We start from the raw sequence: 16,376 nt of genomic DNA, 5'->3' as shown, positions 1-16,376 counted from the left end.
TTTTTCATCCCTTTAGTCAAATGATCACTGCAAATACAAGAATCTGCTCATGTCATAATACCATAAAACTACATGGGATAGATCTTTGGAAAAGAGAGAAATGCATTCATTATTTTCAATATACTATACTATACAGTCAATTGAACCAGTAAAACAGTCTGAAACATTCATTCAAACTTACATCTCCATATAGGATAGGTTATGCAACCGTACAATCTACCTTTCTACTGCAACTCTAGTTCTAGAAGTGCTCAATCATAATAGATATACAATAGTTATACAGATAAATGATCAAAGTGTATATATTAAAGGCCCTTTCAGAGTCACATAGTATTTTCAATAGTTTCCACAATGCTACATTTATGCTACCACATTCACTGAAGTGGGGCTTTACTTGAGACGAGAGAGCATTTTATCATTCTTCACTTAACATTGTAAGCAACAACCCAAATCACGCAAGCAAACTGGAAAGTGACAGAGTCAAATATGGATGTGTTTTTGCGTCAACATCTTAATGCCGTCACTGTCATTTCATTTCTAGGCTGTCACAGAATATCCAACTCCCACCTCCTCCTGAGGAGCAGAGAGATATTAACATGCCAAATGTTAGTTCAGTGACATATAGCTTTAAACAAATCTGCTATGACATTTTCTTCCAAAACCACTTATGGTGGTGCCAAGAACCCTCTTAGTCTGCAAATCTGAGCATAAATCAACTGGAAGAAGAATTGTGCCCCCAATGACCAGCAGCCATCAGAGCATCCTGGTGGCCGCCTGGAGAGGCAGAGCAATGTGCTCACCTTTCTCGACAGCTGGCTGCGCTGGGGCCATGTCATTCGCAAGCAGATATTGATGAACTATTTGGATCGTCATGGTGATTTCTAATGATCAGAAACTGTCTCCCTCTCCCCCACTACTTACTGTACGTGGATTATTTCATAAAGATTTTACATAAAAGGTCATTAATGTACATGGGTCAGCAGTTTTAGCCAGTGGCCTGCTCCCCGGTATTAAAACAACACATGGGGCACAAAAGAGAAAGGGGATTTTCCACAGATCAGAATTAATGTTCTTTTTTTTTACGATTCAAAAGGTTTATACATTTTTTTTTCTGCACTGCACAGCCAGGTACTTTTACAAAAGAACACACCAGGAGCCCAAGCTAACCCTCCATGGTTATTCTCCTGTATATTTTACCTCTCTGAAAGAGAAAGGATATAATTGCCCCAAATGGCCAGGGTGACCTGTGCAGACTACAGTAATATTTAGCCCCTAGACATTCAGGAGACTAGAAGACTAAAAAAAAAAAAGTCAATAAATTCCACAGTATATCCTTAAAGATATTCAGCACAAATCCAGATTTGAAAACCATAGCTACTCACAGATGAGAGCTGTATAAGCCGTGTGTCTCAGACAAAAATGATTTGGAGGGGAAAGCTGAGAACTACAAATGGCTCAATAAATTGCTGGAGAAAACTGTGGTTTGCAAGTCAACAACTGGCAGGTAGGTGAATGTGGGAAAGATTCAAAATGCTACTCACCAGTGCTACATACTTCAAGAAACATTTCATTCTATTAATTCAAACACCTAAACCCCCTCGGAGGATTTCTCATTCTCAAATAATCTTCTATTCCATCCTGCAGTCTGCAAGAAGAGCTCATCTTTCTAAAATGTAACAATATACTGAGTGAACAATTACCATAGCTATTAATTTCTACTTCATTGTTATATCTTAATGAAACTGATGAAGATTCCACTCAGTCATATACTGTATTTCTAACCTAAACTTACAGCAAAACTAAAACCATACAGTTTTGCAAGTAGCCGAGATAAAGTAACAAAGTTGTGTCTAATTGGAGGGGCAACATACATTCATAAGAGCACATACAATTAGTGTAACACAACTACTCTGAAATTAAAAATAAAACCAAAACCAAACAGGATTGATCAATGCAGCAGACATGCAGGGTCTGCTAAGTAACATTAAAATCATATTGCTGGTGATTAAATATGTCTACAGAAGATATATTACGATTTTGAATATATTTTCAAGCAGACTAAAAAATACCTCATCTATTGATTATTGATGTGTTATTTGTAACTAATTAAATATTGGGAGGGTTTTCCCCTCTGTGTATAAAAATTGCACTTATTTTCTATTAAATCAAAATACGTTAAACTTTAATTCTGTACTTCAGTGTGTGTTGACATTAGGTTGCTGAACCTTGCCTGTCAAAGCTTGCAGGATTAAGTATGGCGTTCCTTGCCTTCCAACATCCCTAGCACAGCCAAGAGAGCCGCTGGGGTGCACCCGTCAGTACAATGCCCTTCCTGCTCTGGGCTTCAAGTCACTGCTTTACTATAGTGCAAGGATTATTTATTTAAATTTTTTATAAGAAAACCTGAGCCTTAAATGTCTTTAAAAGGACCTGGAATTGATTCTGGCCCATCATGACCTGAAACAGCTCAGTCCTGCAAGGAAATTTCCCATTTGACACAGCTCCCTCTGACAGACAAAGGCTCTGCGGGCAGTGTCTGCGGAGTCACATCATTCGCCTTCAAGTCTCTGTCTTTACCCAAAAGCCTTTTGTCCTGACAGCCCTTCCTTCCAGCTCTTCGGCACTGCTGCCTCCTGCAGGGCTCCCCGTGCCAATGAAAAAAGTCTCTGCCACAAGCATGACTTGTGAGACACTGGTGATCACCCTCCTCGTGCAATGGCTTCTCCAGCTCATAAAATGTCATCGTAATCCAACAGTTTGGAATGCTGGCGAGTCTTCCAGAGGCGGTAAAGGCGGAAGTCAAAGTAAGTTTCAATCATTTGCTTCCCTAGGATGAGAACCAGAACAAAGCACAGAGGTTACCCCAGTGACGCACTGGGTGAAGCAGAGACCAAGCAGCCTGCAGCAGCCAAAAAAGATCAATTCTCACTGTTTCATGGATGTGCACAGGAGAGTCTGTCTGAGAGTCTCATGTAGGGACACTGCTGACAGCTGTCACTCACTCATGGCATCATTTGCCCAATCTGAAACTGCCCATAAAAGGTGTTGCCTTGACAACCCCAAAAATGGGTGATCATATTATTCATACTCAACATTGGAGAGCCCAGACAACAGCAAGGCAGGCTCCCCTCCTAACAGCCTGCCAGTGTGTACCCACCCGCACCCAGAAGGTGAGATACAGCTCTGTTTCCATGTCCCATTCTGTTCTTGGCCTCTCTGTACAGACTGCCAGCAAAGGTGACCATCAGTGGCTGCTGAGAGTCACAGTACAACTCACTCCAGCTCTGTAACTCCAGCTCTGGGAGACACTAGCGAGAATGACAGCAGGGAACTCAACACTGACCTACTGGAAAGTTATGGACCAAAAGAAGGTACAGTCAAACCTGTCAGGCAGTAACAGAGGCCCCTCTCCTTCATGCTTATGAGATCTTCAATCTCCATGGCTGCAGCAAGTTTGGTAAGGCAAAAGTTCACTTTAGCTACCCAGATCTGCCTTTTGCCATAGTGAAAAGTTCAGCAGAATACTTTGGAGGGAAATGTGGACTTGGGTGGTTTCGCTACTGGTGTGAATCCTTTTTGCACCTGGTTGACTGAAGTATTTCCCTAGGACAGTCACTTTACAGAAACCATGCAAGGGAGGTGGCCAGTATAGCTTCACAAAACCCAAATCCCCACAAAGCATAAAAAAAACAAACAAACGTAGATTCTAAAAAGCAAAACAGAGGGAGGGACTTTTCTCTTTTACAGCTGATTAAGATCAGTTTGAAATGTCTGCATGACAGGTAGCCAGGGATTAAAGTGGTTACATTGTGTGTCCTAGATTTATCGAGACGAAAAAATTGCAATGCATTCTCGAGCCCCGCTCTCCTGCAGAGCCAAGAACTGCTCTGCAGGGCACTACGTACAACAACATGTATTGTGTGTAGAAGACACAATCTTTTCTATTGAATTGATATAATTAACTCTCTGCACAAGGCCATGTGCCACTGCATGGTTTTGTTGTGGAACTTAGGCATGCACTTTGAAAATGCAGGGCCCCTCCTATGAGGTGCATAGTGCCTCTGGCAAAATGCTGAGGACCCTCAACTCAAGTCAGTGGGAGTTGAGGATGATCTTGTTAATGTCAAACAGAGTTAGGGTGCTTAGCTTCTTGCAGATTGTAAGCTATTCGAGGCAGGGACTGGACTGTCTTTTTGTTCTGTATTTGTACAGCGCCTAGATTCCTACGGGCTGCAGTAATACAAATAAATAGATCTAAAACACGTGGACACAGTACTACATAGTAAACTATTAGTTACATTAGGGAAGATGGGGATCATTACAAAAACTGTAAGGTGGATAAGGAACTGGCTAAAGGAGAGAAGGCAACAGGATACGCTGAAAGATGAAGTATCCGACTGGAGGGTGGTTAATAGTAGAATTCCTCAAGGATCAGTCTTTGGACCAATCTTATTCAATATTTTTATTAATGACCATGGCACAAAGAGTAGGAGTGTGCTAATAAAATTTGCTGAAGATTGGGAGGCGTTGTCAATACAGAGGAGGATTTTTATACAGGAAGATCTGGATGACCTTGAAGACTGGAGTGGCATTAATGGGATGAAATTCAATAGTACACATTGCAAGGTCATGCACTTAGGGTCTAATAAGAATTTCTGCTACAAGAGGAGGAGAGAGAGCTGGGTGTTGGGTCAATCGCAAGACTACTATGAGCCACCAATGTCATGCAGCTGGACAAAAGGCAAATGCAATCTTTGGATGTATCAGGTGAGGCATACGCAGTAGAGAGAGAAAAGTATTAATGCCATTGTACAAGGCACTGGTAAGACTTTGTTTGGAATACTCTGTACAATTCTGGTCACCCAAGTTCAAGAAAGATGAATGTGAACTGGAACAGGTGCAGAGAAGAACTACTATGATCAGGGGAACGGAGGACCGATCTTATGAGAGGAGACTGGAAGAGCTTGGCTTGTTCAGTCTAGCAAAAGGAAGGCCAAGGGGCATACGATTGCTCTCTCTAAATACATTAGGGGGGTAAATACTAGGGAGGATGAAGAGCTATTTAAACTAAAGGACAGTACTGGCACAAGAACAAATGGATATAAACTGGCCATGAACAAATTCAGTCTGCAAATTAGAAGATGGTTTCTAACCATCAGAGGGAGGTGGTTCTGGAACTGACGCCCAATAGTAGTTGTGGGGGCAAAGAACTTAATTAGTTTTAAGAAAGAGATGGACAAAATTTATGAGTGAAATTGTTTGATGTGGTTTCTTGCGATGGTGGGGGATAGGGCTCAGCAGCCCTGGGACTCACTTCTGGTTTTCAGCCAGCCACCGGCAGGGGTCAGGAAGGGATTTTTTCCACCCTCAGTGCATTCGGATTTATTTTAAACCTTCTTCCGCTGAAGTATCTGGGATGGTGACATCTGGAGATAGGACACTGGATAGGGAGCGCCAGGGCTCTGAGATGACATCAAACATTCTCTCTTTCAGGTGCTTGGCTAGCTGGTTCTTGCTTACATACTCAGGGTCTAACTGATTGCCATATGTGGGGTTGGGAAGGAATTTTCCCCCAGGTCAGATTGGCAGTGACCTTGGGGTTTTCTTTGCCTTCCTCTGCAGCATGTTGGTGCGGGTCACTTGCCATGATTATCTGGGTAGATCTCACTTAATCAGTTCCCTGCCATTGCAGGGACCTCAAGCACTGGTGCACCTCAGTCCCTGCTATTCTCTGCCTGTGGCACAGAAGTCTAGTCTCCTGAGGGCCGTAATATTTGGTCTCACTTTGGTTGATGGGTTGATTGTGCGGGTGCTGGGAGGTGTCAATGGCCTGGGATATCCAGGAGGTCAGATTAGATGATTTGATGGTCCCTTCTGGTCTTAATCACTATGATCCTTGCAATGGCAAACCACAGTGGATAACTTCAGCAAGGCCAACAATGCATCCCTTGTATCTGTGACTGTTTAAACTGTGAAAATCTACCAAACAGAGCAGGTGGCTAGAAGCCACAAACCAGATATCAACCATACAAGGAAAGAAAATGTGTCTACAGCCTCTAAAGTGTCTCAAACTATGGACAAGAAGAGACTATAAAAAGATGGTTTCCACTCAGCTTTCCTGTTAGCATGGGCAGTCTGTTCAGAACTAGTGTTGTTGTTTAGCATCCTCTGGAGGAGAAATACTCACATGCATCATTAAGGAAAAGATTCTACTCCCAGATGTGCATGTGCTTCTCTCCTATTGACCTCAGCGTGCTCTGGTAACTTACCGAATCTCCTAAGCTACCTCTGCCCAGAAGGGTCAGTATTAGTTCCACGTAGAACTGGGCAACATTTTTTGAAAGAAAAGTTTATTTGACAAAAAAATGCAGTTTCTGTTGACTTGAAACATTTACAAATTTGACACAAAGCATCAGTCAGTCACAAAATACCTAGAGGAAGAGGTGCTACTTTCCCACCCCTTAAGCCCAGTGGCTAGGGCACTCACCTCCTGTAGGAGCTCAAGGTTCAAGTCCCTGCTTTGGCACAGACCTGAAATGGACTTCTTTTGAGTCACCAAAAATTTGGAAATTTACAGATTCGGTTCAACACAAACTGAATTTTTTTTCAATTGTTTGGAACTGCCATCAAACCAAAACATCAATTATTAGCTCGGCTCTTGTTACAGGCCCTTTTTGTTGATCTGCATTAGCTCTGGAGAGCACTGTCCAGCTACAAACACAATGAAGGGTGCAACTGAAAGGCAAAAAGGGGAGGAAATGTGAAAGGGGAAAAGCCAGACCAGGAGGAATCCACCATACAATCAATGATAAGGTCATTACAAACAGGAGAAGGTTTCAGTGACTTGGCTTTTGGGGGCAGGGCTTCAGGAAGTTGAAGAGTGCTCCTTTGTGAAAGGGGCCCATGGAGGAGGCAGTGATGTTGGAGGAGTGCACACTCAAGTTTATAGCAGAAGAAATTACCTTGAGCTGAAAGTTCCAGTGGCGACTCAAAGACAACCCTATAAGGAGTCATTAGGTTTTTCAGATTCTGAAATAGCTGAAATGAGATGAGATTTAAAAGTTAGTAGCTGAATCAAAAGAGGAACTCCAGGTGCTTCAAATTAAACAACGGATGGGCAGGCACAGGGCAATGGAAAAGGAGAGAACTCAGCACTCTTCAGAATAGTCAAACTCAAACCTTTGGGTCAGCCCCTGTCAGGAGAACAGCTGGCTCCCAGCCTGGTCGCTAGGCAACCCAGCAAGCTCAGCCAGTCTTTGCCAAACGGCCATGCTTCCTGATCGGGCCGGGGAGCCAGCAGCCTGCTACTTGAGCCTTGCCGTGGCCGCAGCACAGTGGCTGCTTAAGGCATGCCATGCTGCAGCTGTGCTGGCTTCCACTTCCTTTTCTAGCCCTCGCTCCAGCCCCGGCTTCCAACCTGATCCTCCCCACTCCAGTCTGTGCCTGGCCTCCTTGCCCTAACCTTTGGCTTGGCTTCTTGACCCTGACTCCAGTGTTACCCTCTGACTGGTAGGGGACTCCTGGATCTGTGCTCACTAACATGCTGAACTGCCACCACAGCCACTAGGCAGGGTCCTGCTCCACCCAGGCCCCAGCGGCTCACAGCTCCTGTGCTGGACAATAGAGCTCACGCACACAACCACTGGAAGAATCCTGCCTATAATGGGCAGCTGAATACGGCTGTGATTTTCAAAGACACCTAAGAGAGTTAGATACCCAGCTCACGTTGACCCTAGCTCCCTCTGAAGATCCCAGGTTAACTCCATCAGCCCTTTTGGTTATTGGTAGGGACAGAAGGTGGGAAAACTCACTAGACAGTAGCACTGCTGAAAAGGATGTGTGGGTTATAGTGGATCACAAACAGAGTCTGAGCCACCAGTGTGATGCAGTTGTGAAAAAGGCTAATATCACGCTGGGTGCATTAGCAGGCGTGTTGTATGTAAGCCATGGGAGGCGACTGTCCCACTCAGCATGGGTGAGGTCTCCGCTGGAGAACTGTGTCCAGTGCGGGGCACCTACCCTATGGGCACGTTTAGTCTTGAGAAAAGAAGACTGAGCGGGGACCTGACAACCATCTTCACACATGTGAAGGGTTGTTACAAGGAGAAGAATGATGAATTGTTTCCCACATCCACTAAAGGTAGGACAAGAAGTAATGGGCCTAATCTGCAGCAAGGGAGATTTCAGCAAGGTTAGTTATTAGGGAAACTTTCTATCTAGAAGGATGGTTAAGCACTGGAATAGGCTTCCCAGGAAGGTTGTGGAATCCCTGTCACTAGAGGTTTTTAAGAACACATTGGACAGACACCTGTCAGGGATGGGCTAGGTTTATTTGGTCCTGCCTCAGCACAGGGGCTGGAAGTGATGAGGTCTCGAGATCCCTTCCAGCCCAACATTTCTATGATTCTCTGACCTTTGTCTAAGGCTTCAAGGAAGGGGCTTGTGTTCCCATTCTTCACTTTTCCTGAAAGGCTCTCACAGGCCAAACTGAACAGTCCCCACCTGCCTATCTACTATATGGCCCACAGGGTGGCTCATCCTTTCAAAGGCACACACCAGCTGAGCTGCTCTCTCCCTGAGGTGGGATGTACAGCACATGTCTGCAAAGAAGGCAAATCCTTAGAGAAGAGGGGCTGGGGAAAGGGCAACATGCCCCTCAATATTAGAGAGGAAAGCCCTTTAATCAAATCTCCCAACTCTGTGACACACCAGCTGACCTGCCCATAGAGAGCTTCTGGCCATGGCCCAGGGCCGCTTACCTTCTCCCCATTGGGGTTTCCCAGAACATAGCAGCCCATGATGTGAATGACATTTGGCTCAGGGTTGATTTTGCTCATCAATCGGCTCAGCCGCTTCCAGAAGCTGGAAGTAATAGGAGAAAACAAAATTACCATTTAAAATCCACCCCCTCTGCAGTCAGGCACCCTGACAGTGGACACATGCTGTCCAGGGAGACCAAAGTGGGACCACCCTGCGGGAGACACAAGCCTCTCTCCCTGAGCTCATTTACAAGATTTCCCATGGAAATCCCCCCTGCCTTACCTGTTCCATGCCTGTAAGGTGGGTTGAACCTGCCTGCAGCACCATAGGGCACCTGCACTCACATGTGGTGGGTTGCTGATGCTCTACTGGGATGGCACAGTGGTGAGCTCCCAAAGCAGAGCTTGGCCAGTTGATTGTTGTGAATAATACTTGCTGCAAATGTTGGAATTTCCCCCCATAGAATAATTCTTTGAACTCTCACCCTCATCTCTGCCTCTGCCAAGCAGGGCAGCACAGTTGGACTCCTCTCCCCTCAATGCTGGTCCCAAACCTTTTACATTTTACATCTTCATAGTTCCCAGCATTTTTAGATTTGCTTTTCTTTTATCTTTTCCCTTCCGATTTCCTCTTTTCTCCCCTTCTCCCATTCCTGTCAATTGTGCTGCATGATATTACCAGCGTTAACATGTTTAAAAAGACAATGTAGCATTGGTTCATGCTGAGGGCAATAAAGCAGCAGAAAGCAGTTGTAGTGAGTAAAGACCCAGACAGACAATGCCAGTAGACAAAGTGAGAGACTCGAGGAGCTCAAGCTAGCCTGCTTAACAAAGAGAAGGTTAAGGGCTGACTTGGTCACAGCCTAGCTAGCTACGTGGGGAAGTAATATTTGATAATGGACTCTTCAGTCTAGCAGACGAAGGTGTAACAAGATCCAGTGGGTGGAAGCGGAAGCCAGACAAATCCAGACTGGATCTGAGGTGTACATTACAGTAGTGAGGGGAATTAGCCATTGAAACAATGTCCCAAGGGTCATGGTTGATCTCCACCACCGGCAATATTTAATTCAAGCTGGGATGTTTTTCTAAAAGCTCTGCTCCTGTTCAAACAGGAATTAATGCAGGGCAGCTTTCTGGCCCATATTACACAGGAGGTCAGACTAGATTATCAAAATGAATCTATTAATAAAACTTTAGCCTGCCCACCTCCATCTACATTAAATAGACCAGAGAAAGGGCACCCAGGGTTGGGAAATAAAGCGACTCACAGGATCATATCTTCCTCCTTCTCCACTTTGGCAAAGGTGGCAACTTTATTCTTCAACAAATATAAGTGGCCAGGACCTCCCTGCATGGAGAAGAGAGAGAGACAGTAGCACACCATGGAGAAGAGAGAGAGATGGTAGCTGCCCTGGCCTCAGAGAAATGGACTGGCTTTTTCCATCTCTAGTGACTAAGCTTCTGCGGTACTGTTTGAGAAGCACTGGAGGGGGCAGAGCAGACACTCTCCAGTCTGTGAGTGACACTAAAGTCATAAAGCAGGTTGACTTTGCTCCAGGCAGATGGATAAACAGCCCTGGCCTCCACTTCTCACCTTAGGTGGGATCTTGGCCTCAGATGTTGGTTAACCGATTGGCAAATATAGTGGTCAGGGCCAGCTGTGTGGCTCACAGATGTGCAGCATTCTCACCATATGGTGATGAGGAATTCAAAGGGCACCTGTATCCGTGTCACAAATAAGTTTTCACTCTGTCCTTACTCAGGAAAAACTCCTATTGACTTCAATGGACATTTTCGTGAGTAACAGCTGAGTGAAAACTCAGCCAAGGCTTCAGGATTTGGCACAGTCTGCCCATCCCCCACCAGGAGCAGCATTGGAGGCAGTCTGCCTCAGCAAGGGACCCCCCGATCTCTCCCTGTAGATGGCCAGTCAGCTGGGAATGGAGCCCTGGCTCAGCCTACATTACACCCCCCTGGAGCACCAGGAATCCCGAGGGGAGCCATTAGAGAGCCATCCTTGTGCTCCCGACAGTGCTGGGGCTACAGCTGTGCCCAGCTCTTCCATGGCCACATGCAATGGGGAAGGCTCCTTATGGGCACTGCTTCCCCACTGTGCACCTGCAGCACAGCTGCACAGAATCCTGCCCTGAATTTGGTGTGAACTTGGTCCCGTTTTCAGCTGCCGTCTCATGTGAGAACCACACTGGGTTTCGGGAGCTCGGCCGTTACATTAGGAGTTGTTGAATCATTTTCAGCTTTTAGGTTGTCCACAAACTTTTAGCTTAGAATATTCCCTCTTTGCTATGCATGTGGAGTGATACAATTAACTTAGGCTTGAATAAAGACTGGGAGTGGATGGGTCATTACACAAAGTAAAACTATTTCCCCATGTTTATTTTTCCCCCTACTGTTCCACACACATTCTTGTCAACTGCTGGAAATGGCCCACCTTGATTATCACTACAAAAGATTTTTTTTCTCTCCTGCTGGTAATAGCTCACCTTACCTGATAACTCTCCTTACAGTGTGTATGGTAACACCCATTGTTTCATGTTCTCTGTGTATATAAAATCTCCCTACTGTATTTTCCACTGAATGCATCCGATGAAGTGAGCTGTAGCTCACGGAAGCTTATGCTCAAATACATTTGTTAGTCTCTAAGGGGCCACAAGTCCTCCTTTTCTTTTTGACTGGTATTGCTACTTTAAGGATCTCTGATGGTGTGGGGTTGGGAAATAATGGGCAAACAGAGTCAAGGAGGCATGGAAAACCATCATTACTCTAACTGTAGAAGACACGAGGATTGGACATTTATATGGATAGTGAGAAAACCCACAGTTATGTCAGCAAGAATTAAAAACAAAAATCTCAAAAGTTTGGTTGGATTGCCACATTCCTGCTCCAGGGAATGAAGAGACTCAGCAGAAACCTCTCTTTGGGCAAATCACTCCATAACTGCTTATGGCAAGTTCTGGTCCTGGCCATTGGCAAGGACTGGAACCCTGGCCTCATCCAGTATAGAAGTTCCTATGTTCCTGTATTAATGCTGCAGGATGCTTTATGAAAGTAATCAATAACTATCAAGCTCCAAATCCCCGCCCCTTTGTCTGTGAGCTTCCTTCTGAAGTCAGATTGCATGGATTTGCTAGAAAGCTGTTGAAAAGTTGCCAAACCCTGCATTTGCTGCACTAAGCCAAATTTCCTTTGCTGCCATCACAGTAAGGTGAGGATGCTCAAAGGTCGACAAATGAGAAATGGGAATTGAATAGATGCGATTGCTTTAATAAAAGCCTGCTGCAGGCTGGCTTTGGAATATTGTTTTCTGGAGTTAATTTGTCTCTGGAGAAAATACTGGCTTTTAACAAAGTGCCAAGGGCCTCAATGCCTTTCACATACCTGACAGAAAATCAACATTTTCCAAACCTTGCAGCCTTTCCGATAAATGTTCAGCTTCTTCTCTATTTCCTCTGCACAAAACAGTGAAGGGAAGATGAGTGAGCCACATAGAAGGTGAAACGCTGGCTCTTCTACGGAGATTTTCACTAGCTCTCATTTGTGTTTATTCTGTAAGGCATCATGGGCCTAACTTTCAGAGGCGCTGAGCACCCACAAGTCCCACTGATTTCAAAATAGGCCCCAGACTTTAGAACTTTGGGAGTCAGGAATCCATGGCTTCTTCCAAAGAACAGAACAGAACACTGGATTACAATGAAATCCCCCATGCACTCAGCCGCTGGAGAGCTACCAGTTACTGCTCACGTGAAACTCGGGGGGGGGGGGGGGGGGGGGAGGGAGGGACAAAGAAAATAACACTCACGTACCTAGAATATCTTCAAAGGTGGCATGTTCGTGATCCTGGAACCGAACAGAAAGGGTGTTTCAAACCTAGGGGCTGCTAGATCAGGGGTGGGCACACTTTTTGGCCTGAGGGCCACATCAGGGTGCAAAAGTGTATGGAGGGCCAGGTAGGGAAGGCTGTGCCCCCAAAACAGCCCTGCCCCCTATTTTCCCCCTCCCATTTCCCACCCCCTGTCTGCCCACCTCAGAACCCCCAACCCATCCAACCCCCCTGCTCCTTGTCGCCTAACTGCCCGCTCCCAGGACCCCCCCTGACCCAATCCGCCCCCCAGACCTCACCTGCTATCTAACCCCTCTGTCCCCTGACTGCCCCCCCGACTCCTAACCACACCTCCGCCCCCTGAAAGGCCCTCCCGGGACTCCCATACCCTATCCAACCCCTTCTGTTCCCCGTCCCCCGACCGCACCCCCCCAGAACCTCCACCCCATCCAACTGCCCCAAATCCCTGTCACCTGACTGCCCCCCCAGGACCCTCTACCCCTTATCCAACCCCTCCCCCCCCGCCACCACCTCTGCTCCCTTACCATACTGCTCAGAGCAGCAGGAGCTCACAGCCGGAACCAGCCGCACTGTCCGCAGGGTGAGCTTAGGCTGCAGGGGAGGGGGGGACCGCAGGGGAGGGGCCAGGGGTTAGCCTCCCCAGCCAGGAGCTCAAGGGCCAGGCAAGGATGGTCTTGTGGGTTGGATGTGGCCTGTAGGCTGTAGTTTGCCCACCTCTGTGCTAGATACTCATCGTTTAAAGAGATTTCCTCATGCGACAGAACAGTGCTACACTAGGTAAGCACATACTTTGGGATTCAATTAAACCAACTGGTGGTCTCAGTCAACATCACAGGCAACATTGCCCTTATGTTAAGACCCATGTGTGACAATAAACATAACATTTGTAAGTTACAGGAAGTAGATGGACTTCAAAAAGTAAATACTGCACATTGTTTGTGTGTTGAATAGGGAAATGTGTTGGGTGAGCCCAGGACAGAGGTCCACTGCAGAGATACGTGGAGTCCTGAATTGTCTAGGAACGGGTCAAATGCAGCAAAGAACTTTGTAGCCTTCCAACACACAGAGCTCTGCTAATGTGCCTCAGTCCCAACCTGCAACCCTGACTATTCAACTCCTGGTGCCATACAGCACGGACGATGTTCCTCAGTCCCAGCTCGCAGCCTCCTTGTTATTCTCATCCCAGGTCCCTAGACACATGCTTCGGATGATGCCCTTCATCCTGTCCTGCAGTCACCCCACTATTCCAATCCTGGGCTCCCTACAGAGCTCTGCCAATGAACCTGCATCCTGACCTAATATGTCTGCTGCCAAAATTCTGGGCCTCTCTTGATCAGGTATTTGCCAGCTTTACCCAGTTGTGTGATGGTTCTTCTGAGGCATTCTGATGCCATCTAGGGACTAGGATACAATCACTAAACACATTTCCAATTGTGAGCCAACCCAGCATTCCAGTACCCAATGAATATGCAAAGAGCTAGGCTACTCACGTAGAGAATGGGGATGATGGAGGGGTCATCCCTGCGGATAATCGTCGGGATGTACTCAGCTTTGGGGACCTTGGAAGAAATAAGCTAGGAAGGGAAATAAGAAAAAGAAATGGGTCATGAGCAGAGATACAAAGGGACTGTGGGCAAGCACTGTACTCCGGGAGCGATGCTGTCTGCATCCTTTCTCCATAAGAAGTCTTCATAATCCCCCTGGATGCAAATATTTCTTCTTTCAGGTCAGAAATAAGCTGCTAAAAGAGGCTATTTCCATTCTCTCTCTGAACTTCAGAAAGCAAATAGCAGGGACCCTTCGCCCCGCTAGAAAACAGTGGTATGGCCAAAGGCAGCCAAAGACATTATGCAATACAGCTGTGATTACAGCAAGGGCCTTGGCTTAAAGGCACCCTCCTGACATGGTATCAACTAGACCCTCAAGCCAAAATTTATAACTGGTATCCATGGAAAGCTGGGATTCCTCCCCCTGCTGGTAACTAAAGCAAAATCCCTGTTCAGTCGGAATATCCTGGCCATTCCTCTGCTAGGCCTCCTGTAGCTCCTGGGCTCTTTGCCTGATCACTTCATAGAATCATAGAATCATAGAATATCAGGGTTGGAAGGGACCCCAGAAGGTCATCTAGTCCAACCCCCTGCTCAAAGCAGGACCAATTCCCAGTTAAATCATCCCAGCCAGGGCTTTGTCAAGCCTGACCTTAAAAACCTCTAAGGAAGGAGATTCTACCACCTCCCTAGGTAACGCATTCCAGTATTTCACCACCCTCTTAGTGAAAAAGTTTTTCCTAATATCCAATCTAAACCTCCCCCACTGCAACTTGAGACCATTACTCCTCGTTCTGTCATCTGCTACCATTGAGAACAGTCTAGAGCCATCCTCTTTGGAACCCCCTTTCAGGTAGTTGAAAGCAGCTATCAAATCCCCCCTCATTCTTCTCTTCTGCAGGCTAAACAATCCCAGCTCCCTCAGCCTCTCCTCATAACTCATGTGTTCCAGTCCCCTAATCATTTTTGTTGCCCTTCGCTGGACTCTCTCCAATTTATCCACATCCTTCTTGAAGTGTGGGGCCCAAAACTGGACACAGTACTCCAGATGAGGCCTCACCAATGTCGAATAGAGGGGAACGATCACGTCCCTCGATCTGCTCGCTATGCCCCTACTTATACATCCCAAAATGCCATTGGCCTTCTTGGCAACAAGGGCACACTGCTGACTCATATCCAGCTTCTCGTCCACTGTCACCCACTTCATCAGCCATACTAAGAAGCCCTCTCCACTCCTGGCCTGTCCTTTTGCACCCCAGCTGTAGCAAGGGAACAGCTCAGCAAGCCAGCCATCAACAGCACTGAGGGAGGCTAGTCAGCTTCACCAGTGAAATGTTAACTAAGGGAGTGCCTGGAGCATCAGCCCAGGGACAAAGCTCAGTGAGCGCATTTGCAGAAGTCAACAGCAGAGTGGGAGAACATGGCAAACGTACCATGTGCAAGGGGCCTCTTTTGGCCTCAATTGGGCATGAATTCTAAGGACAAGATGCCAGTTTCTGCTTGTTGCTACCAGTGCATCTGTAATTAGATACATTCTTCCAGCCGCATTCACGGTAGATGTCACACCCTGTCATGGCTCCGCTGACACAACTCAAGTCCCTCCTTACCTAGACCCAGACAGTAAGTTAAAGCATCAGGCCCCATATTTCCACTTCCTGTTAAACCGATGGGGAGATGTCTTTCCCTGACACCCCCACCCCTTGGACTAGGAAAATAATCTGCTTTGGTGGGGGGATTCCAGGGAAAGAATAAAATGGAGGAGTCCAAGAAAAGACAACCTCACTTAGTACCACTGTCCTCTGCATCAGCAACCCAACGGCATGCCAGAGCAGTGGCCCATTCAGATGAAGCATCAGCAGTGCCCTAATGGTTCTGCTGCCCAACTAGCCATTTGAGTAGGGGTCAAACCCAGAGTTCTGTACTCCATTTTTGCTCAGTCAACCGTTCTTTGCCTGAGTGGGGGCTAAGGAAGGATGTCAGGATTTGACCCTCCGTAAGGATATCACTAAACCAGACCAGCGAGAACAGAAGTAAAGAGGAGGGAAGGCTGAAGGGCCTAGCCTATAAGAACAGGTTAAAGTGCACAAAGGGCATTGTGGAGCTGCAGTGTACAAGTCAAATGAGGAGGCGAGAGTGTTTCTAACTGCCAGCCCTGCACACTTCCCCTAGGATGTGAGAACCAAGCTGGGTCATTTCCTTTCCATGCCTCAT

At 46.5% G+C, this 16,376-nt stretch overlaps 1 protein-coding gene across 1 annotated transcript in view; it reads right to left on the bottom strand.

The window, feature by feature from the left end:
- Nucleotides 1-2,057: 2,057 nt before the first annotated feature.
- NSMF (NMDA receptor synaptonuclear signaling and neuronal migration factor) overlaps nucleotides 2,058-16,376 on the bottom strand; it is an 83,522-nt gene continuing 69,203 nt past the window's right edge. The window contains exons 8-14 of the mRNA XM_073314110.2: nucleotides 14,109-14,192; nucleotides 12,581-12,614; nucleotides 12,156-12,226; nucleotides 10,028-10,107; nucleotides 8,760-8,862; nucleotides 6,963-7,038; nucleotides 2,058-2,827 (exon numbers count right to left, since the gene is read on the bottom strand). Of these exons, the coding sequence (XP_073170211.1) occupies nucleotides 2,730-2,827; nucleotides 6,963-7,038; nucleotides 8,760-8,862; nucleotides 10,028-10,107; nucleotides 12,156-12,226; nucleotides 12,581-12,614; nucleotides 14,109-14,192 (546 nt within the window). The 3' untranslated portion in view covers nucleotides 2,058-2,729. The remainder of the gene's footprint in view (nucleotides 2,828-6,962; nucleotides 7,039-8,759; nucleotides 8,863-10,027; nucleotides 10,108-12,155; nucleotides 12,227-12,580; nucleotides 12,615-14,108; nucleotides 14,193-16,376) is intronic.

The sequence above is a fragment of the Lepidochelys kempii genome, chromosome 16 (genome assembly GCF_965140285.1).
Source record: "Lepidochelys kempii isolate rLepKem1 chromosome 16, rLepKem1.hap1, whole genome shotgun sequence".
In the NCBI taxonomy this organism is placed as follows: Eukaryota; Metazoa; Chordata; order Testudines; family Cheloniidae; genus Lepidochelys; species Lepidochelys kempii.
Note: the sequence above shows the minus strand (reverse complement) of the source record. Positions and strands in the feature narration are given on the sequence as shown.